This window comes from Pantherophis guttatus, chromosome 7 (assembly GCF_059756535.1).
Source record: "Pantherophis guttatus breed Tessera chromosome 7, ASM5975653v1, whole genome shotgun sequence".
NCBI classification, from domain to species: domain Eukaryota; kingdom Metazoa; phylum Chordata; class Lepidosauria; order Squamata; family Colubridae; genus Pantherophis; species Pantherophis guttatus.
In genome coordinates, this window is record NC_142069.1 from 3345626 (window position 1) to 3367602 (window position 21977).

General features: G+C 42.9%; 1 protein-coding gene across 4 annotated transcripts; it reads left to right on the top strand.

The window, feature by feature from the left end:
- Positions 1–910: 910 nt before the first annotated feature.
- Positions 911–21163, top strand: TSGA13 (testis specific 13). 4 transcript variants are annotated; one of them, XM_034406916.3, is made up of 6 exons: positions 911–1173; positions 4266–4333; positions 10309–10515; positions 13971–14086; positions 18799–18908; positions 20968–21163. In XM_034406916.3, the coding sequence occupies exons 2-6, from the start codon at positions 4283–4285 to the stop codon at positions 21156–21158; spliced, it is 675 nt and encodes a 224-aa protein (XP_034262807.2). In that variant the 5' UTR covers positions 911–1173; positions 4266–4282; the 3' UTR covers positions 21159–21163. The 4 variants fall into 4 exon arrangements, with proteins under 4 accessions (XP_034262807.2, XP_034262805.2, XP_034262806.2 ...); XM_034406914.3 differs by having other exon boundaries at positions 913–1173; positions 10309–10545; XM_034406915.3 differs by having other exon boundaries at positions 913–1173; positions 10309–10545; positions 18802–18908.
- The last annotated feature ends 814 nt before the right edge of the window (positions 21164–21977 follow it).

A 21977-nucleotide genomic window follows, 5' to 3' on the forward strand; every position in this document is an offset into this window, starting at 1 on the left:
AATAAGTCATCTCTCACGGATGCTTGAATGGACTGTGTTAAGGATATTGTTGTTGTGTTACCAACCAGCAGAGTGTAGAGCACAGAGAAACGTTGCTGAGAGCAATGAATAAGAGATGTGCAAACTGGTTTATCAAAAGTTTACTTTGTAGTGAAAAAACAATCTCATAGTCTTTAAATCAATCCAAGTCTTTGCCAGTTAAATCAGTCCAGTGATATAAAATCTTTTTTTTTTTTAATTTGATTTATATGCCGCCCTTCTCCGGAGACTCAGGGCGGCTTACAATGCGTTAAGCAATAGCCTTCATCCTTTTGTATATTTATACAAAGTCAGCTTATTGCCCCCACAACTGGGTCCTCATTTCACCTACCTTAGAAAGGATGGAAGGCTGAGTCAACCTTGAGCCTGGTGAGATTCGAACCTGCAGTAATTGCAGGCAGCTGTGTTAATAACAGGGTGCTTTAAACCACTGTACTACCAAGGCTCCTTACCACACAAACAGCAGTTGGGTAGAATAACAAACTCACTCTGGTTCACAAACCACGACGGTAGCAGATCCATCCAACGATGATAGCACAATGGGTAGCACTCCTCACACAATGGTAGCATATCATCAAACTGAATACGTTACAGTACCTTACTTAAATACGTTCACAACTAATTACAGCATGACCCAGCATTACAATGAATCAGCAGGAAAACTTTAAAGTCACATAATACATTTTTAGATACAGATACAGATATGTGTTACAGTACACATACATGGCCTGGACAACTTGTTAGGCTCAAACCATATCCTAACAGACTGGAAAGTTGAGTTGGGTGACACCTGCCCTGTAGCCCTTTCTGATTCCACAGTTCTATGAATCTGTGTCACAGAGCAGAAGTCCGCTGTTCCATAAGTGGAATCTTGCAAATCTTCCTATAACAGTCCCAACTGTCGCTCCTAAACTAAATGGAGATGGCTGACTCACAATCCTCCTCCCCCAAATTGACAGAAGGTGTGGTGGACACACCTCATGTCCACAAATGAAGTACCTTAGATTGCGGTTAAGGATGTCACTGGATTCACCTAGATCTCCAGACCGTCTCAAATCTTGAGGCGTTCTCTTGAAGTTCTTCTGCTCCTCACCGGCTTAAGATTGTTCCAAATTCTTTTCTCTACCTGTCCAGGTGAAGTTTGCTCCTGTTTTGGGCATTTCTGATTCGTCTGCAACTTTGGCTTGGGTTCACACAGCTTGCCAAGCTCGGTTAATTAGTTCATTAGATTTCCAGTGACTTTTAATTGTTACCTTTAAAGTTCAACATCCTGAGTTTGGCATGCCACTGATATGAAACTGATCCTTGAATGAGAGAGGTGGGGAGGGGAGGAGGGAGGGAGGAACAGAGAGAGAGAGAGAGAGAGTTTAAGTGTCTCTTAAAGGGGATTGAGTAGTTTTATAGGGGGCAGAAACAAATGATATATACATTCGGGACAGGCGATATGTCAGAAAGCAAGAGATCAAACAATGAAAGACACGGATGAGGTGGGAGAATTAAACAACAGAAAACAGTGATTCTAGATTAGAGAGAGAGAGAGAGAGAGAGAGAGAGAGAGAGAGAGAGAGAATGATAGATATAGATGATAGATAGATGATAGATAAATAGCAGATAGATAGATGGATGATAGATAGATGAGATTGATAGATAGCAGATAGATAGATAGCAGATAGATGGATGGATGGATTGATAGATAGCAGATAGATATATGATAGATTGATTGATTGATAGATAGCAGATAAATAAATAGATAGATGATAGATATAGATGATAGATAGATAGCAGATAGAGAGAGAGAGAGCAGATAGATAGCAGATAGATAGATGGATGGATGGATTGATAGATAGCAGATAGATAGATGATAGATAGATTGATTGATTGATTGATAGCAGATAGATGATAGATATAGATGATAGATAGACAGCAGATAGATAGATAGAGAGAGAGAGCACATAGATAGCAGATAGATAGATGATAGATAGATAGATTGATTGATAGCAGATAGATAGATAGATGATAGATATAGATGATAGACAGCAGATAGATAGATGGATGGATGGATTGATAGATAGCAGATAGATAGATGATTGATAGATTGATTGATAGCAAATAGATAGATAGATAGATAGATAGATAGATAGATAGATAGATAGATAGATGATAGATATAGATGATAGATAGATAGCAGATAGATAGATGGATGGATGGATTGATAGATAGCAGATAGATAGATGATAGATTGATAGATTGATTGATAGCAAATAGATAGATAGATAGATAGATAGATAGATAGATGATAGATATAGATGATAGATAGATAGCAGATAGATAGATGGATGGATGGATTGATAGATAGATAGCAGATAGAAAGATAGATGATAGATAGATTGATTGATAGCAGATAGATAGATAGATGATAGATATAGATGATAGATAGCAGATAGAGAGAGAGAGAGAGAGAGAGAGCAGATAGATAGATAGCAGCTAGATGGATGGATGGATTGATAGATAGTAGATAGATTGATAGACAGACAGACAGACAGATATATATATATATATACACATACACACTCTACTATTATATTATTGTTATGCTATTTCTGTTCCCAGCTGGGTTTACACAGATAATCCTCCACTTACAACCACAATTGAGTCCAAAATGTTGACTGCCACACAAACATTATTATTAAGTGAGTTTTGCCCCATTTTACGACCTTCCTGGCCAACATTTGTTAAGTGAATCACCACAGTTGTTAAGTTAGTCACACAGTTGTTGAGTGAATCTGGGCTTCCCCGTGGACTTTGCTTGTCAGAAGGCCGCAAACAGGGATCACGTGACCCCCGGGACACTGCGACCGCCATAAATATAAACCAGTTGCCAATCGCCCCAATCGTGTGACCAGGAGAATGCTGCAACAGCCATAAGTGTGGTAGAATGTTATTGTTAAATGAGACGTGGGTTAAGTGAGTTTTGCCCCATTTTACGACCTTTCTTGCTACGGCTGTTAAGTGAAGCGGCTGAATTTTGACCAGGGGGATGCTGCAAGGGTCATAAGTGTGAAAAATGGTCATAAGTCACTTTTTTCAGCGCCATTGTAGGTTGGAGCGGTCATTAAATGAAACATTGTAAGGCGAAAGCTATCTATATAGGCCCATGCAAATAAGTTTGTGTATATCAGTGTTTCTCAACCTTGGTAGCTTGAAGATGGGTGGACTTCAACTCCCAGAATCCCCCAGCCAGCGTTGCTGGCTGGGGGATTCTGGGAGTTGAAGTCCACCCATCTTCAAGCTTCCAAGGTTGAGAAACACTGGTGTATATAGTCATATGTGTACATGAGTATGTTCATGTGTATTATGTATATACACACGCAAACATATATAGGTGTGTGTGTATATTCTTATGTGTGCATGGGTGTGTTTGCATGTGAATATAAAAAATTAAAATGAAGACTGGGACTTATTTAAAATGTCAGGAAGTTTCCCATTTGTGTAAACCATGGTTTTGCTTTCTTTTCTTTTGTTAAATCCACGGCAGCCTTCCAGTGCTAGTGGCTATATATATATATATATCAAAACCGAAATAAAATAATAAAACAGACATTAAACAAAGGGGAAACTAGCATTTTGGGATAGACCATCCAGGCAGGAAGGCAAGTTTCTCGCTGTTTTAATCCCGCGACACCCTCAGGAGATTTCAGAGAGTCTTGGAAATTAAGGAGAAACTTCCTGACAGTGAGAAGAATTAGCCAGTGGAACAGTTTGCCACCAGAAGTTGTACGGGAGTTTTTTTGAAAAGGGGCAGGACAATGATTTGTCTGAAATGGGGGAGGGGTCTCTTGCTTGAGCAGGGGGTTGGACTAGAAGACCTCCAAGGTCCCTTCTAGCCCCCCCCGGGCGGGGAAGCATTGAATTATGGGTGTGGACACACACACGCGCAAACCGCCTGCGCTCCCCCGCTTTTGGCACGTGACGGCAAAACAGTTAGCCATCACTGCCCCAGAACCACATAACCCCTCCACTCACCAGACTGTTTTGTCAGCTGTCCCAGAACCAATTGTTGTGCCACTTCGCTTCTGATTCCTCAATAAATAGAGACCTCCTTTCTAACTGCAGCCTGCCTCCCGTTCATTTCTCCTGCATCTTTCTTCCAGCTTGAAATAAAGATTTTAATGGAATTTAATTCCAACCAGGGGGGAAAATATTTACAATATTTATTTTATTTACAGGTTGAAATTGGTGCACAATGAGTTTCTATTTGACGCACGAGGTGCATTTCTCTCCCCATCCGAATCTGGTAAATAAAAATCTTTTTTTTAAAAAAAAAAAAATTGAAGGAAGGAAAATTTTGTTTATTAGTCTCATTGTACAGTGAATAGTTGTTTTCATAAAGCATCGGTCATTCCCAAGAGTGAAGTTCGACCCTGCTCCGAAAATGTTCTTTCCAAAATCTAATTTTGGTTCCATCAGGTGTTTTCCAACATTGGCAACCTTAAAAGGTGAGGACTTCAACTCCCAGCTGGCTGGGGAATTTTGGGACTTGCGGTTCACATGTCTTAAAGTTGCCGAGATGGCTGGGAAGTTATTGGAGTTTTGAGTTCACCTCTCTTCCAGTTCTTAAGAGAGCTGTGGAATTCTGGGACTTGAAGTCCACTGGTCTTCAAATTGTTGCAACAGCTGGGGAATTCTGGGAGTTGAAGTCCATCCATCTCCAAGTTGTTGAATTCTATTGCTGAGCACATTGTAAGCCGCCCTGAGTCTTCGGAGAAGGGCGGCATATAAATAAATAAAAAAAAAAAATTCAGCTGGGGAATTCTGGGAGTGGAAATTCATCCATCTGCAGGTTATTTGAGATGGCTGTGGAATTCTGGGAGTTGAAGTCCACCCATCTTAAAATTGGTGAGGCAGCTGGAGAATTCTGGGAGTTGAAGTCCAGTACCCATCTTCAAGTTGTTGAGATATTTTGGGAATTCTAGGAGCTGAAGTCCACTACCCATCTTAAAGTGTCTGAGGCAGCTGGAGAATTCTGGGAATTGAAGTTCACCCATCTTTCAAATGTCCAAGGTCGAGAAACTGGGTTAGATAATGTCTGTCTCAACTCAATCCTTCTTCATGTAGGGTTGAAGTTCCCCCAAATTCCTCCTCAGCTTTTGTGCTTATACAGAGTAAGCGCATGGTGGAGTCCCAATGGCGCTTTTCGAAAGGCATCTGGAATTTCTTAGGTTTTTTTTCTTGAAAACGTTTCGCTTCTCATCCAAGAAACTTCTTCACTTGTGAGGTGCATTGTGAGGTGGCACCACTGTGGGATTCAGCCGGTTCGGGTGAGTTCGGACGAACTGCTTGTTAAATTGCTGGCTGGCCCCTCCCCTCTCCTCTGTGCCCCACCCCTTCTAGGAGTTCCCACGTGCCCCTTTTTGGCTCCTAGGTAAGTGCAGGGAGGTCTACTAGGCCCAAAAGGGGGCACGGGGGTGCAATGTTCACCTGATTTACCAGTTGCGTCCCTTTCTGGATCGGGACTCCTTATGCACAGTCACTCACGCCCTCGTCACTTCCCCTCTGGACTATTGTAACGCTCTCTACATGGGGCTCCCCTTGAAGAGCACCCGGAGGCTCCAACTGGTCCAGAATGCGGCCGCATGGGTAATTATGGGAGCGACCCAACGCTCCCATGTAACACCGCTCCTGCGCGAGCTGCATTGGCTCCCGGTGGTCTTCCGGGTGCGATTCAAGGTGTTGGTTGCCACCTTTAAAGCGCTCCATGGCATGGGACCTGGGTATCTACGAGACCGCCTTCTGCCACCGATAGCCTCCCATCGACCGGTACGCTCCCACAGAGAGGGGCTCCTCTGGGTGCCGTCAGCTAGACAATGCCGGCTGACGACCCCCAGGGGGAGAGCCTTCTCTGTGGGGGCCCCTACCCTCTGGAATGAGCTCCCCCCGGAGATTCGTAGGATTACCGACCTGCGTACCTTTCGCCGTGCCCTAAAAACTATTCCAACAAGCAGGGCTGGCCTAAATAATAATAGTATTTTTACTTTTTTAATGGGTTGTTTTATTAGAATTTTCGGCCAGTTGATTTAATTGTTTTAACTTGTTTTTAATTTTTCTATTGTCATGCTTTTATTTCTGGCTGTACACCGCCCTGAGTCCTTCGGGAGAAGGGCGGTATAGAAATTCAATAAAAATAAAATAAATAAATAAATGCGCCCTCCCCAGTGGCCCATTTTTGCTCCCAGGGGGGTGCAGGAGGCCGAGTGCTGCCTGTCACACTCCCTGGCCACGCCCACCATGGCCACGCCCACCCTCCGGTCATTAGGGCAGAGAACCGGTTGTTAAATTATTTTTATCTTACCACTGGGTGGCACCTCACAATGCCTGGGCCAAAGCCAAGGCAACTGATTGGTTAAGCAATCCAGCCCAGTCTTCAGACAAGAGAGAAAAGAAAGGATCACTGGAGATCACTCACAAGGGAAGAAGATGCCCAGGTTTCTCTCCAAATCAAAGAAATGGGATGTTTATGGAGATTCTCAGTCATCCAGGTCATGGTTGTCCCAAATGCGCTTTTTCAAGAGGCAACTGGACTTTCTGGGCGTTTTTTTTCTTTGGAAGACATTTCGCTTCTCATCCAGGAAGCTTCCTCAGTTCTTTTTTTTTTTAAAGTTTTTTTAAAAATTTTTGAGACAAACAAACATTTAATAATACATCAGGTGTTGTGGCTCCGTTACCTGAGCCTGTGTCATTGGCAGGAGAGGACTCCGAGAGTGAAGGAGAGGAGTTGGGAAGGCCTCCCTCTCCAGTACCCTCCTCTCTGGCAATGCCTTCGGTGTCCGCCCAAGGGCAAGAGATAGGGCCGGGGCCAAGCACGTCCACGCAGCCACAGGTGGACAGTGATGAGGGTAATGAGTCTTGGCTGGATCCACGCCAGCGTCGCAGAGATAAGCGCGTGCAACAGAAGAAAAGGCGTGCCCGAGATTAGGCTGAGTCATTGGACCACACCCCACAGGGTATAAAAGGGAGCGTGGTGGCCAGTCAAACCTTGTGACGAACAAAGCTGAAAGCTTCCATGCCATTCTGCATTGCCAGACTTTTGGCTATAGACTTTGCTGGATTAACTCTGGACTTGATTGACTCCGTAATTATTGAGCTGTTTCTTTTGATGTACCAGGAGTGGGGAGAAGTTATCTCTCCTCTTTGTAAATAATAAACTCTTGGCAGGCAGCCACTAGGTTGTTGCCAAGTTCCGTTATCATAAGGAAAAGGATTTTGCCGGCTGGTTTGGTCTTTAACTCTTGAACGTCTGTTGGTGTGTGTGCGTGTGGTTGGGGACAGAACATCAGTCATCCCTTCTCTGTGACATCTCGGTGTTATCTTCCAAAATTCTTCTTCTTCTTCCCTAAGTTTCTTCTATCTTGATCTTCATCCAAACCATTATAACAATTCATTGCTAAAACAATATTCTTAGTCGTCGAGTTTTTATACATAATTATAAAATTAATCATTGGTATCTCTTTTCCAACCAGCGATAAAAGTAATTCCATATCTTAAAGTATTCTAACTCTTCCCTATCCTTAATCATCAAAGTGAATCTATTCATTTCTGCACAATCTAAAAAAAAAAAAAATTGTATTACTTCTTCTTCCAAAGGTATTTTCTCTGCTTTCCAATTTTGAGCATAAACAATTCTTGCAGTTGTTATTACATGTATAATCAGGTAAATATTTTTCTTACTTATTTTGTCAGGAAGGATACCCAATAGGAACAACTCTGGTTTAAATTCAATACGTAGCTGTATCATTTCTTCCAGCCAAGCTTCCTCAGTTCTGACTGGATGGTGGGGAATGGAAGGATTGATATTCCTTGCAGACAGCTGGTCATTTGCACTCTTTTTGAGAGTCATTGAGGCCGCTTGGAGGTTTATCTGGGTCCTCAGAGACCCCTGAGTAATGAAAGTGGATGTTGCAAGAAGCCCCCTCCCCCAGAGAATGAAATATTTTGGGGGATATTAAAAGAGGCAGAATATTATATTTCCCCAAAAAGGAGAAATGGAGATTTTTTTTTAACAAAGGCAGAAAGCAGCCCCAGTCTTCCTGCCATAGCCTCAAGTAGAAGCCTCAAGTTTTTAGAAATGGATATTTTATACCTATTAAAAAAGCCAGCCTATCCTATTCATAAAACACGTTGAGCCACAGCTCCCACAGAAGGCTGAAGATGATGGGATTAAGAATTTACACACACACACACCCCAAATTCCAAGGACAGGACACGACCTTTAGGACATAATCGGATTTATTCACCACCATTAGAATAGCAAAAGACACAAGGCTCACTAAATTATAACCCCCCCCTGGAGCATCTCAACCACCAAACCCCAGAACCCTCTAAAAATCCATCCACTCATTCCGTTATTTTGTCAGCCACTCCAGAAACATGTTGCTGTCACTGAAGTTTCTGGAAAACCCAATAAACGGAGGGCTCCTTTTTATTTCCAGCGTATTTTTTTGGAACCCGACTGGATTTTTCTTCTTACGGTATGGAAGCTCCTTGGAACCTTTTTAAGGACTTTGTTGTAGACTGGAGAGAGACGATGTTGCCTGCTTAACAAACGTCTTCAAAGGAAAATAAGAAAGTCCAGTTGCCTCGTGAAAAAGCTCTTTTGGGACAAGGAAATGGGATAATGCGTTTTAAGGACTGGATTAAGGAATGGGGTAGAATCAGAGCAGGATTGAAAGGGAAATGTGGGGAGAGAATATAGGAGAACCACCAAAGGTGGGATTAAAAAATTTTAGCAACTGGTTCTCTGCTCAGTTGCTGGGTGGGCGTGGCTATGATGGGCATGGCCTACTCGGCCTCCTGCACTATGGCGGCGATGGCGGGGAGTGTGAAAACAGCCTCCCCTGGGCTCCGGAGGCCCTCTGGAGGCCGGAAACGGGCCCGTTTCCGAACTTCCAGGAGGCCCATTTTTCTTCCTCCCAGAACCTCCATGTGAGCCCTGTGCTTACCTGGCATCCAAAACAGGCCACGTGGAGACTCCTGGGAGGGGCGGAGTGGTCGGAGCCAGCCAGTCCTTGCAACTACCGGTTCGATGAACCAGATGTAAAAGTAGCATCCGATTCACCCCAACCGGCTGAATCCCACCTCTGATAAGCACCCTTGTTGACCTTTCAGGAAAGGGGGTAAAGGATCCAGCTTTTTCATGTCACCCCACTTTGCTTGCAACTGCGTTCTCCAACCCAGAGACTTCTGTGGACACAAAATGGAGTGGCCATTTTGGAAGTTCACCAGTAGTCCTCGACTTACAGCGGCTCGTTTAGTGACCGTCTGCAGAGGAAAGTGTTTTAAATAAAATAAAAATATTAGAAGGTGCTGAGATGGATAGATTTAACACTTAAAAGAAAAGGAAGAAATAGAATACTTTTTATTTATTTATTTAATTTTTTATACCGCCCTTCTCCTGGAGGACTCAGGGCGGTGCACAGCCGAAAATAAAAACGAACACATATAAAATTTAAAACAGTTTAAAAGGAATTAAATAATTTTTAACATGGGACTTGTTTTTACCAATGGCTAACTAACAGAAAAAACTGAGGTTAGAAACTAAAAAAGATTAAGAGAATAATTGATTATACCCTGAAAATTGTTTAGTATGGATAAGCTAATCATACTATTACAATGTGATTATTACTGATATGTGCTGTGATTACTATTATGATTTTTGTTTTTTCTATTCAAAATTAATTGTTCCCAGACAACATGTCGTTCAGATAGATATTGAGGTTTTTTTGTACTAATAAAACATTTTTAAAACAGGGCCCTAAGAAAAGGGACTTACGACCGTTTTTTTCACACTTACGACGGCTTCTCCATTGACTTGGCTTGTCAAAAGCTGGCACTTGGACACGGCGACCGTCATAATTTTGATCACATGACCCACGGGAATGCTGTTACGGTCGTGTGGGGAAAACGGTCATAAGTCAGTTTTTGCAGTGCCGTTGTAACTTCCAACGGTCACTAAATGAACTGTTGTAAGCCGAGAACTACTTGTAGGGGGTCTGTCATGGGAGAGTCAAACCGGGCACCACGAACGGGGGAATCCAAGCCCCGCCCCCTTCAGGCCTAAAGGGGGCGGACTTTAGTCCTCCTGCCATAGGTGCCATTTTGACTTTTTTGACCTCGAACGCTTCTTCCCTTCCTCCCAGCGACCTCAAATCCTAATTTTGGAGACCCTCGAACAGCTGCCTTTCCTTCTCACCAGCTTTTCCCGTCTCTTCGCAGACGCAGTATTTTATCCCTCCGACTGACGCGGAATTCCAAGAGCGCTTGGAACATCACCGGAGAGAAATTGCCGTCATGTTGAGATCTTCGGAATTCAACCAGGACAAGACAGCCCTGATCGTCACCAACAACCCTTTCCCTCTGCTCGTTTCTGGCCAGCACCTCGCCACCCCCTTCCAGTACTTCCCCAAGGATTTGTCCAGGAGGGTAAGGGGACTCGGCCCTTTCACCCGACAGGTGAAAATAGATGGAAGGATGGATGGAAGGGGAAGGATTGAAGGGAAGGGAAGGGAAGGAAACAAAAGGAAACAAAAGGAAACGAAAGGAAAGGAAGAAGGAAGGGAAAAGGGAAGAAGGAAAGGAAGAAGGAAGGGAAGGAGAGGAAAGGAAAGGAAAGGAAAGGAAAGGAAAGGAAAGGAAAGGAAGAAGGAAGGGAAGGAGAGGAAAGGAAAGGAAAGGAAAGGAAAGGAAGAAGGAAGGGAAGGAGAGGAAAGGAAAGGAAAGGGAAGGGAAGGGAAGGGAAGGGAAGGGAAGGGAAGGGAAGGGAAGGAAGAAGGAAGGGAAGGAGAGGAAAGGAAAGGAAAGGAAAGGAAAGGAAAGGAAAGGAAAGGAAAGGAAAGGAAAGGAAGAAGGAAGGGAAGGAGAGGAAAGGAAAGGAAAGGAAAGGAAAGAAAAGGAAGAAGGAAGGGAAGGAGAGGAAAGGAAAGGAAAGGAAAGGAAAGGAAAGGAAAGGAAGAAGGAAGGGAAGGAGAGGAAAGGAAAGGGAAGGGAAGGGAAGGGAAGGGAAGGGAAGGAAAGGAAAGGAAAGAAAAGAAGGAAAGGAAGAAGGAATAAAAAAGGGAAGAAGGAAAGGAAGGGAAGGAAAGGAGGAAGGAAGGAAAAAGGGAAGAAGGAAAGGAAAGGAAGAAGGAATAAAAAAGGGAAAAAGGAAAGGGAGGGAAGGGAAAGGAAAGGAATGAAGGGAAAGTTAGGTAGGTAGGTAGGAAGTAAGTAAGTAAGGAAGGAAGGAACGGAGGAAGGAAGGAAAAGGGAAGAGGGAAGGGAAGGGAAGGAAAGGAGGAAAGAAGGAAAAAGGGAAGAAGGAAAGGAAAGGAAAGGAAAGGAAGAAGGAATAAAAAAGGGAAGAAGGAAAGGGAGGGAAGGAAAGAAAAGGAGGAAGTAAGGAAAAAGGGAAGAAGGAAAGGAAAGGAAGAAGGAATAAAAAAGGGAAGAAGGAAAGGGAGGGAAGGAAAGGAAAGGAGGAAGGAAGGAAAAAGGGAAGAAGGAAAGGAAGGTAAGGGAAAGGAAAGGAATGAAGGGAAAGTTAGGTATGTAGGAAGGAAGGAAGGAATGGAAGGAAGGAAGGAAGGAAGGACGGAAGGAAGGAAGGAAAAGAATAGAAAGGAGTGGGAAGTTAAGTAGGCAGGCAGGCAGGAAGTAAGTAAGTTAATTAGTTAGGGGAAGCTAGAAAGGAAGTTAGGAACGAAGGAAGGAAGGATGGAAAAGAACAAAAAGAGGAAGGAAGGAGAAGTTAGGCAGGCAGGCAGGCAGGAAGTTAGGGGAAGTTAGGCAAGTAGGAAGGAAGGAAGGAAGGAAGGAAGGGAATAGAAAGAGGAAGGAAGGGGAAGTTAGGCAGGCAGGCAGGCAGGAAGTAAGTGAGTAAGGAACGGAGGAAGGAAGGAAAAAGGGAAGAAGGAAAGGAACGGAAGGGAAAAGAAAGGAATGAAGGGAAAGTTAGGTAGGTAGGAAGGAAGGAATGGAAGAAAGGAAGGAAGGAAGGAAGGAAAAGAATAGAAAGGAGGGGGAAGTTAAGTAGGCAGGCAGGCAGGCAGGAAGGAAGGAAGTTAGGGGAAGTTAGGTAGTTAGGTAGGTATGCAGGCAGGAAGTAACTAAGTTAATTAGTTAGGGGAAGCTACAAAGGAAGTTAGGAACGAAGGAAGGATGGAAAAGAACAGAAAGAGGAAGGAAGGGGAAGTTAGGCAGGCAGGCAGGCAGGCAGGAAGTTAGGGGAAGTTAGGCAAGTAGGAAGGAAGGAAAGGAATAGAAAGAGGAAGGAAGGGGAAGTTAGGTAGGCAGGAAGTAAGGAAGGAAGGAACGGAGGAAGGAAGGAAAAAGGGAAGAGGAAGGGAAGGAAAGGAAGAAGGAAGGAAAAAGGGAAGAAGGAAAGGAAGGGAAGGGAAAGGAAAGGAATGAAGGGAAAATTAGATAGGAAGGAAGGAATGGAAGGAAGGAAGGAAGGAAGGAAGGAAGGAAGGAAGGAAGGAAGGAAAAGAATAGAAAGGAGGGGGAAGTTAAGTAGGCAGGCAGGCAGGCAGGAAGTAAGTAAGTTAGTTAGAGGAAGCTAGAAAGGAAGTTAGGAACAAAGGAAGGAAGGATGGAAAAGAACAGAAAGAGGAAGGAAGGGGAAGTTAGGTAGGTAGGCAGGCAGGAAGTAAGTAAGTAAGTTAGGGAAAGTTAGGAAGGAAGGAAGGAAGGAAGGAAGGGGAAGTTAGGTAAGTGGGAAGGAAGGAAAAGAATGGAAAGGAAGGAAGGGAAGGGAGGGTGGGAGAGGAAGGAAAAGAAGGGAAATAAAGAACAGAAGGAAAGAAGGAAGGAAAAGAAGGAAGGGAGGGAGAGAGAGAAGCGAGGGAGAGAGAGAGAAAGAAAAAGAAAGAAAAGAAAAGAAAAGAAAAGAAAAGAAAGAAAGAAAGAAAGAAAGAAAGAAAGAAAGAAAGAAAGAAAGAAAGAAAGATGTCCCCTCCCATTTAATAGGAGGGAATCCAGAGAGTGGCTGTATCCCTTTTGGGATTGGTTCAACAACACACTTACAGAATAACAGCTGGAAGGGACCCTAGAGGTCATCTAGTCCAACCCCCCGTTTTAATCCTAAACTTGGATGAACAAAAATCAGTTTGGTGGCTTACATAGCCTGCTGCACAGAATGGTAAGAGAAGGATTAGGGGTTGTGTGTGTGTCTGTGTGTGAATATTGCACAGCCTGGAAAGATACAGGTAGTCCTCAACTTATGACTGGCCGCTTTAGTGACCATTCGAAGTTATGACAGACCTACTTAAGTCGTTATGACAGAGCTCCTTAAGGCTCATATTCAAAGTTCCAACCGCCACCCTCCCGGTCCCATGATTCCATGTTGGGTCCCCGACCACAAGTCCACATTTATGGCCATCCCATGCACACGCGACCACAATTAATTAACTTTTTTTCATCTGTTTCTGCTCAAATACTGCCCATCGTGGACATTGGATTCACTTAACGACCGCCGCCGAAAAGATTGTAAAACTGGGCACCGCCATATGGTGACCCACTTAAGAACTAACCACAATTTATGACCATAATTGTGCCTTCCGCCGTGCCCTTAAAACCTTCCTTTTCCAGCAAGCCGGGCTGGCCTAATTTTTTAAGTGTTTTTAAGTGTTTTGTTTATTGTTTTTAATTAATGGGGCCAAATTTATATATATATATTTTAACTGTATTTTAATATCTGTACTTTATGTTTTTACTTGGCTGTTCACCGCCCTGAGTCCTCAGGGAGAAGGGCGGTATACAAATTCAAAATAAAATAAATAAAATAAAAAATAAATAATTCTGGGCTCAATAATGGTCATAAGTAGAGGATTGCCTGTATCCAATGTAACACCCCCCCCCCCACTTTGCGAGGGCACTGACTCTCTTCCTTTCCTACCCAGCCTTTCCCGCAGAGCTTCCGGAATCAAACCCCCCGCTGTTTACCCCCAGTGGGGGTCTCATCCAAAGTGCCCTCCGGGATGGAAATCAAAAAGCTGAAAATCCCCACGCAATTAAGGTAACAAATCCTACAGGCTGTGCATTGTGGTTTTTTCTTTTCTTTTCTTTTTTTTTTTTAAATTTGTAATTTTATTATAATACATATATGACATTCACATAACATACAACATATAAATACCTTATCATCTTTAAGCATCGTTTCATCATGGGCTTCCTTCTGTTATTTTGTCTTTTCCCCCCTATGTCTTCATTTCATTTCCTCTCTTCCCCCCCCCCCATTGTCCTTTTTTCCCCCCCTTCCCGCCTGTAAAGATCTATATATTTTACTTATATCTTTAATATTATACATTTCTACATTCTTGTTATATACATTTTTATTTCACTCCATACATTTGTTATATATATATTTTATAGTCATATAGTCAGGTTTCGATGTCATCTCAAATAAAATAAATTGCATTTCCAAACAAATAGTCTTTGAAGAAATCTTTCATTTTATTAAGCACGACAACCTGTCCCCGATTGACTTCCTGACCCCAAACCTTCCCTTTCCATTCCCCAATTCTCGGCATCACATTGGCCATCTTCCAAATCACTCTCCCCATATCTAGTACTTCAGCTCCCAGGAATGTCCCCCCTCCCATCCCATCTCCTAGGGGATATTATCTTCAGGGAAAATAAGTAGGTGAGAAGTCAAGCGTCCTCTTGCCAGCTGCCCCCTCTTCTCCTTCTTACATCAGCACTACAGTAAATGCAGGTTGAAGTGCTGACACTCTTCTCTTCTCTCCTAATAATCTTTATTCTTTATTTCTAGTCTTCAGCCATTTATACCATTTATTCCATATTCTATAATAGTCTGTCTCTTCTTTTTCTTTAATTTCTTTTGTTAATCTGTCCATTTCAGCACATTCTAAAATCTTATCTGGTTTTTCTTTTCTATTAAAGCAATTTAAGAGATCATCATCCTCTTTTAATGATCCCATAATCCCTTATGGGGTGGAGTCTGGGCAACTGAATGGAGCTAGCAGAGTGTTTTCATGGCCAGATGCCCTTCCTGTCACCAGTGCGGAGTTTTGTTCAGCAGATAAATTCTCATTGCGCCCAGAGAGAGAAATATCTGCCTCTACTTAGGATCAAACTCACCGCCTCCTGATTGTGAGGTGAGAGCTCTATCTCTAGGCCACCGCACCGCTCATTAAAGCAATTTAAGAGACGTTGGGCCCCAAATCAAGCCTGACACGTGGTCATACTTCCGAGCTGACCCCTGATAGGTAGTCCTCACCTTACAACGGTTCATTTAGTGATGGTTTGAAGTTACAATGGTTCATTTAGTGACGGTTTGAAGTTACAATGGCCCTGAAAAAAAGCGACTTATGACCCTGTTTCACACTTAGGACCGTTGCAGCATCCCCGGGATCACATGATCAAAATTCAGATGCTTGGCAACTGACTCGTATTTATGATGGTCGTAGCATCCCGCATCAACGTCCCTTTAGTGACGTTAATTTTTCCTTTCTCTTTTCGATCACCACATTGTTATTCCTAAGAAGTCGATGCTTCATGTCCACAAATGCGTTTATTTCTGGACTGAAATCCTAGATATGGAGATGATGATATTATTATTATTATTATTATTATTATTATTATTATTATTATTATTATTATTATTATTATTATTATTATTATTATTATCTCTTTTATTCATTAAACATGAAAGTCACTCAACTAAACATTTAAAAATGTGCCACAAATACGCTGTTCCGCTGTTGTTATTGCAGGAACCTGCAATTTCTTGATGTGTTTTGTATAGTAGTAGTAATAATAATAATAATAATAATAATAATAATAATAATAATAATAATAATAATGATGATGATGATGATGATGCAAAAATGGAAAACATTCTAACAGCAAATGGGGAGAACATTGGTGAACATCAGACGAGGAATCTTCCAGGGAGACTCACTTTCACCACTACTGTTCAACATCGCATTAATTCCACTGACAATAATCCTACAAAACACAAAACTGGGATACCAAATCTCAAGCCAACATGGCAAGATAAACCATCTACTATACATGGATGACTTAAAAATGTATGTGAAAAGCCCCACTGAACTTAAATCAATACTCAGCACAGTTCAACTGTTCAGCAGCGACATCAAAATGAACTTTGGACTTGAAAAACGTGCTATGTTATCCATGCAGCAAGGAAAAATGGAAAAAAATAGAAGGAATAGAACTGGGAAATGGAAACATAGCAAAAGCATTAGCAAAGGATGATGGTTACAAATACCTAGGCATATTGGAAGCAGATAACATCTTGAATGGAAAAGTCAAAGAGTCAATGCAAAAGGAATACATCAGGAGGGTCCGCAAAATATTAAATATTTTAAATTTGTTCAGCCAAATTATTTAATTCGTTTTAGTTTATTTTAAATTTTGTATTTATATGTTTTATTCTATGGCTGTTCACCGCCCTGAGTCCTTCGGGGGTAGGGTGGTATACAAATTCAGTAAAATAAAATAAATAAATAAAATAAAATAAAAGCTGAATGCTGGAAACATAATTAGAGGCATTAAATACATGGGCAGTTCCAGTGATACGCTAGTCAGCTGGAATCGTCAACTGGACTTTGTCTGAATTGGAAAACTTGGACCGGAAAACGCGCAAACTTTTAAACATGTACCATGCTTTACATCCACGAAGTGACATCAACAGGTTGTATCTGCCAAGAAAAATAGAGAGCAGAGGACTATTGCAAATCCATCAAACTGTAGAAGAAGAAAAACGAAGTTTGAATGATTATGTGAATCAAAGTACAGAAAAATTGCTGCAGGCTGTGAAAACAGAGAACATTATAAAATCAACAGAAACAAAGGCAGAATATAAGGAAAAACAGCTGGATGGCAGATTAAACAGATGGCGAACCAAAGCTTTGCATGAACAGCACTTGAAAAAACATTAAAATAGCGAAAATGTACCCAAATGTAGATCCGGCCTGTTGGAAGTGCAGAAAAACACAGGGAACCTTTTACCATGCTTGGTGGCTTTGCCCGATCATTAAGAAATACTGGAACAAGGTAAGAATATGGATAAGAGAAATTACAGATTGTGAAATTGATTTAGAACCTGAGAATTTTTTATTGGGCATGATCAAAAAGAACATCCGAAATGACATAAAATACCTAATACTTCATATAATCACGGTGGCAAGATTAGCACTAGCACAATTTTGGAAAAGCGATCAACTGCCAACGGACCAGGAATTAATACAAAAAATATATACATGCGCAGATATGGACAGACTAACTTTAGAGTTACAGGATAAGGAGGACTCTAAATATTATGAAACATGGAATAGATGGTACCAATGGATAAACCAGAGGAAAGGAAATGGGTAGAGATGAAATTTAGAAGAAATTAATATAACAAAAAACAGCACTGTCAGAGGTATAGAATATGGAATATTTTATTGTATGTTTGTATATATGTACATATAACACATATAATATATTTATATAGAATAATGGAAATTAGTCAATAGGTGAAGTTTATGTACTGTATATGTAAATTTGCTTCTCAATTGAGAGAAACTTGTATGTTTTTAAATGTTTTTTTTCTTTTTAACAATAAAGTTTAATTTTATTTAAAAAAAACATTGAAGGAAAATGTGATGACAACTTTACACGGGCATGGCTTAAGATGGGAACCATCAAGAAAGAAACGGAAGGTTTAATACTCGCTGCTCAAGAACAAGCGCTACAAACTAATGCCATGAAAGCGAAGAAATACAAAAATCCACCGACAAACCAAACTGCCGACTTTGCAACAACAAAGTCGAAACGGTTTCACGTTTCATATGTGAATGCGGCAAAATCGCACAAACTGATTACAAAGCTAGACACGACCTAGTTGCTAAATTAATCCACTGGACATTATGTAAAACATACGACTTTCCTGTATCCAAAAAGTCATGGGAACATAAAGTGGGAAAAGGTATAGAAAATGAGAAGGTTGTGGAATCTTGTGGGACTTTCGAATACAGACGGATCGTCACTTGGAACACAACACGCCAGATATCACAGTTGTCAAAACCCGAAATGTACAATTTATTGACATCGCGGTACCAGGAGACGCCAGAGTCGAAGAAAAAGAACTGGAAAAAATCATGAAATATCGCGACCTGGTCATCGAAATTACACGGCTACGGATGAAAGAGTGATGCACATTGTCATCAGGGCACTTGGTACCATGTCCAAGAATTTTATAAAATACATCAACAAATTGCAGCTTCCTGCAATAACACCAGCAGAACTGCAAAAAACTGCGCTACCTGGAACATCGTACATCTTAAGAAGGTACTTGGTTGATACCTAGGACGCTGGCAGCAACCCGTATCAACCATTAGCACCAGTCAATAATATTTGTGATGCATTTTTGAATGTTCAGTTGACTGAGTTTCATGTTTAATGAATAATAATAATAATAATAATAATAATAATAATAATAATAATAATAATAATAATATATTTGGTTGATACCTAGGATGCTGGCAGCAACCCGTATCGACCATTAGCACCAGTCAATGGTATTTGTGATGCATTTTTAAATGATCAGTTGACTGACTTTCATCTTTAATGAATAATAATAATCATAATTTTAAATCCTTTTTAGCAAATCTTTCGTTAGCCACCTGAATAATTGGGATTTCTAAACGTGCAAAAGGAGATTGCTGCGTTCTCGACAAACATATCTTGTCTTTTCAGCAGGTTCACCAGCAAGAAGGATTTCAAAGGCGACGCCCGTTTTTCCAAAAATTACGCCGAGAAGCGTTTACAAAGGTTGTACCCTCAGCTACATCTTCATTCCAGACTAGGTAAGATTAACAGATTAACAGAGTTGGAAGGGACCTTGTAGGTCATCTAGTCCAGCAGTCACCAACTGGTGGTCCGCGAAAAAATTGTGGTGGTCCACAGAAAAATTATTTGCATTTTGTATATTGCGCTAAATCAGCGGTCCTCAAAGTACGGCCCCTGGGCTGAATACGTGCAATGAACGTTTGTGTTGCTGCAGAGAGTCTCCCCCTTCGGGGTCTTTTTGTGTGGGTCGGAGGGGGGCAGAAATTCCGACTTGGGGTCTGCTTCGGCCTCCTGGTGGGGGGCTTTGGGTGAAGGCTGGAGGGAAGAGCCGCTGGTGGCAAAGAGCCGGAGGGCCTCGTTCCAGTGGGACTGCATCATGGCCTGGAACTGGCTGACCATCTCAGCCTGCTGAGCCTCCAGGCGCCGGTACCTGGCCTTGCACTCCTGCAGGTCTTCCCTCTGCTTGGAAAGCCTATGCTCCTAGTCCTCAGTGAGGTGCTTCTGCTGAGCCTCCTTCTCAGCCAGATCCAATTTGAATTGAGCTGTTTTGCCAACTCTTTCTCATGGTGGCTGCTTAGCTCCAACAACTGCCTCCTGTTGGGGCCCTAAGGAGCCCGGGCGGGGAGGCAAGGAGTGGCGAGTAGAGGCTGGCAAGGCGCACCTCGATGTGAGTGACATTGAGTTGGCCACGCCCACCCAGTCACATGACCACCTTGCCATGCCCACCCAGCCATTCATTAGGCAGATCATATTAGTGATCCGCGGGATTTAAAAATTATGAATTTTAGCGGTCCTTGGGGTCCGAAAGGTTGGGGACCCCTGATCTAGTCCAACCCCTTTCCCCAACCCAAGAGGAGACCCTACACCATTTCTGACAGAGGGCAGTCCAGTCTCTTCTTGAAAGCTTCTAGTCATGAAGCTCCCACAACTTCTGAAGGCAACTTCTGTTTCATGGGTTGATTCTTCTCACTGTTAGAAAGTTTCTCCTTATTTCCAGGTTGAATCTCTCCTTGATCAGTTTCCATCCATGATTCCTTGTCTGGAGTATAGCTTGCTTGACCCCTTCCTCTCTGTGGCAAGCCCTGAGATATTGGAAGACTGCTATCTTGTGCGCCCTCGTCCTTCTTTTCATCAAACCCAATTCCTGCAACCTTTCTTCATATGTTTTAGCCTCCAGTCCCCTAATCGTCTTGGTTGCTCTTCTCTGCACTCTTTCTAGAGCAGTGATTCTCAACCTTAAAGACTTTTAAATGAATGGACTTCAATTCCCAGAATTCCCCTGTAAACATAGCTGGCTGGGGAGCTTGAAGTCCGTCCATCTTAAATTGGCAGAGGTTGAGAAACATTGTTCTAGAGCAGCGATGGCTACCCTTTTTGCCATCGCGTGCCAGGAAGGGGAGGGGGAGGGGAGGTTTGCGTGCATGTGTGCCCACACCCATAATTCTATGCACCTCGCCCCGCGCATGCAACCCCCCCCTTCCTCCTGCTCCTAGCACATGATGGCCCGGTAGGCCCGTTTTTCTTTCTCACCTGGTTCCAGTTCCTCTCTATGCATCTGGGGAGGGCAAAAACAGCCTTCCCCACCCACTCAGCCCGTTTCCTAACTTCTGGTTGGACAGGAAGTGACTTTTTTGCTGTCCCCAGCCTCCAGAGACTCCGATGCATGCACACCGGAGCTGAGCTGGTGTGCCAGGCGACATGGTTCCACGTGCCGCCTGTGGCACGCGTGCCATAGGTTCGCCATCACGGTTCTAGAGTCTCAACGTCTTTTTTATAGTGTGGTGAGCAAAGCTTGATGCAGGATTTTAGGTGTGGTCTTACTAGGGCTTTATAGAGTGGTAGTAGTACCTCACATGATCTTGATTGTATCCCTCTGTTAATGAAATTTAGGATTGCATTGGCTTTTTTGGCTGCCGCTGCACACTGCTAGCTCATATTTAACTGGTTGTCCACTAAGACTCCAAGATCCCTCTCCCAATCACTGCTATTAAGCCTGGTTTCACCCAGTTTAAGTCGTAAGTCGAGGACTACCTGCAAACAGAGCTAGCATAGTCACTTTCCCGTTTTTCTTTGCAGATGACTTGAAAAATCAACCCCTTCCGAGGATTCAGGGATGGTCTGCAGCGAAGATTCAGTGGGAGCCCCTGACCCTTTCCTGCCTGACGGAAATGAAACCCACCTTTATTGTCCCGGGAGAAGATGGGTTTAGACATGGAAAAGCCCCTCTCTGGATTGTAAATAACTCAGTGGTATTAAATTCCCCCTAGTAAAATCTTAGCTGACTGACTGCATTCTGCAGGGTGGGTTTCTCTGTGATGTGGAGACTTCGGTTCCTACCAAAGATATTGATGGTTGGTGGTCTCATAGGACAGGGGTGTGGGGAACAGTGGCCCTTTAACAATCGGTGGACTTCAACTCCCAGAATTCCTGAGCCAGCCTCTTTGGCTCAGGAATTCTGGGAGTTGAAGTGCACAAGGTTGTAAAGGGAGCCATGCTGGCTAAGGAATTCTGGGAGTTGAAGTGCACAAGGTTGTAAAGGGAGCCATACTGGCTCAGGAATTCTGGGAGTTGAAGTGCACAAGGTTGTAAAGGGAGCCATGCTGGCTAAGGAATTCTGGGAGTTGAAGTCCACAAGGTTATAAAGGGAGCCATACTGGCTCAGGAATTCTGGGAGTTGAAGTGCATGGGTCGCAAAGGGGCCATGCTGGCTAAGGGATTCTGGGAGTTGAAGTCCACAAGTCATAAAGGGGCCACGGGCTCCCCACCTCTGTAGGAGAAGATCTTGACCAATGAGCACGACCAATGAGGGAAGGGGGATGCTGGGAAAAAGTTATTCATGCTCCAGATTTTGATTCTGTTCTGGTGGAGTTTGCTTGAACTTTGCTGGCAGTTTAACCACCAAGTAGAGAAATTGTCCTGCATTTGCAACTAGAGATAATGTTTTTTCTGTGTGGTCCTTCGTGATCTCCGAGCTTGGTGGCAGATGTTTCATGACCCGACTAGGTAATATCATCAGTGCTGAGGGGAGTGGGGTTTGTGGAGGGGAAGAGGAGGAGGAGGAGGAGGAGGAGGAGGAGGAGGAGGAG

Bases quoted from the DNA above. Each gene is read 5' to 3' on its own strand.
- TSGA13 (XM_034406914.3), top strand. From the start codon at position 4,283: ATGAGTTTCTATTTGACGCACGAGGTGCATTTCTCTCCCCATCCGAAT. The intron at 4,334-10,308 runs GTAAATAAAAAT...GTCTCTTCGCAG, and splicing joins TCTCTCCCCATCCGAATCTG to ACGCAGTATTTTATCCCTCC. The intron at 14,087-18,798 runs GTAACAAATCCT...TTGTCTTTTCAG, and splicing joins AAAATCCCCACGCAATTAAG to CAGGTTCACCAGCAAGAAGG.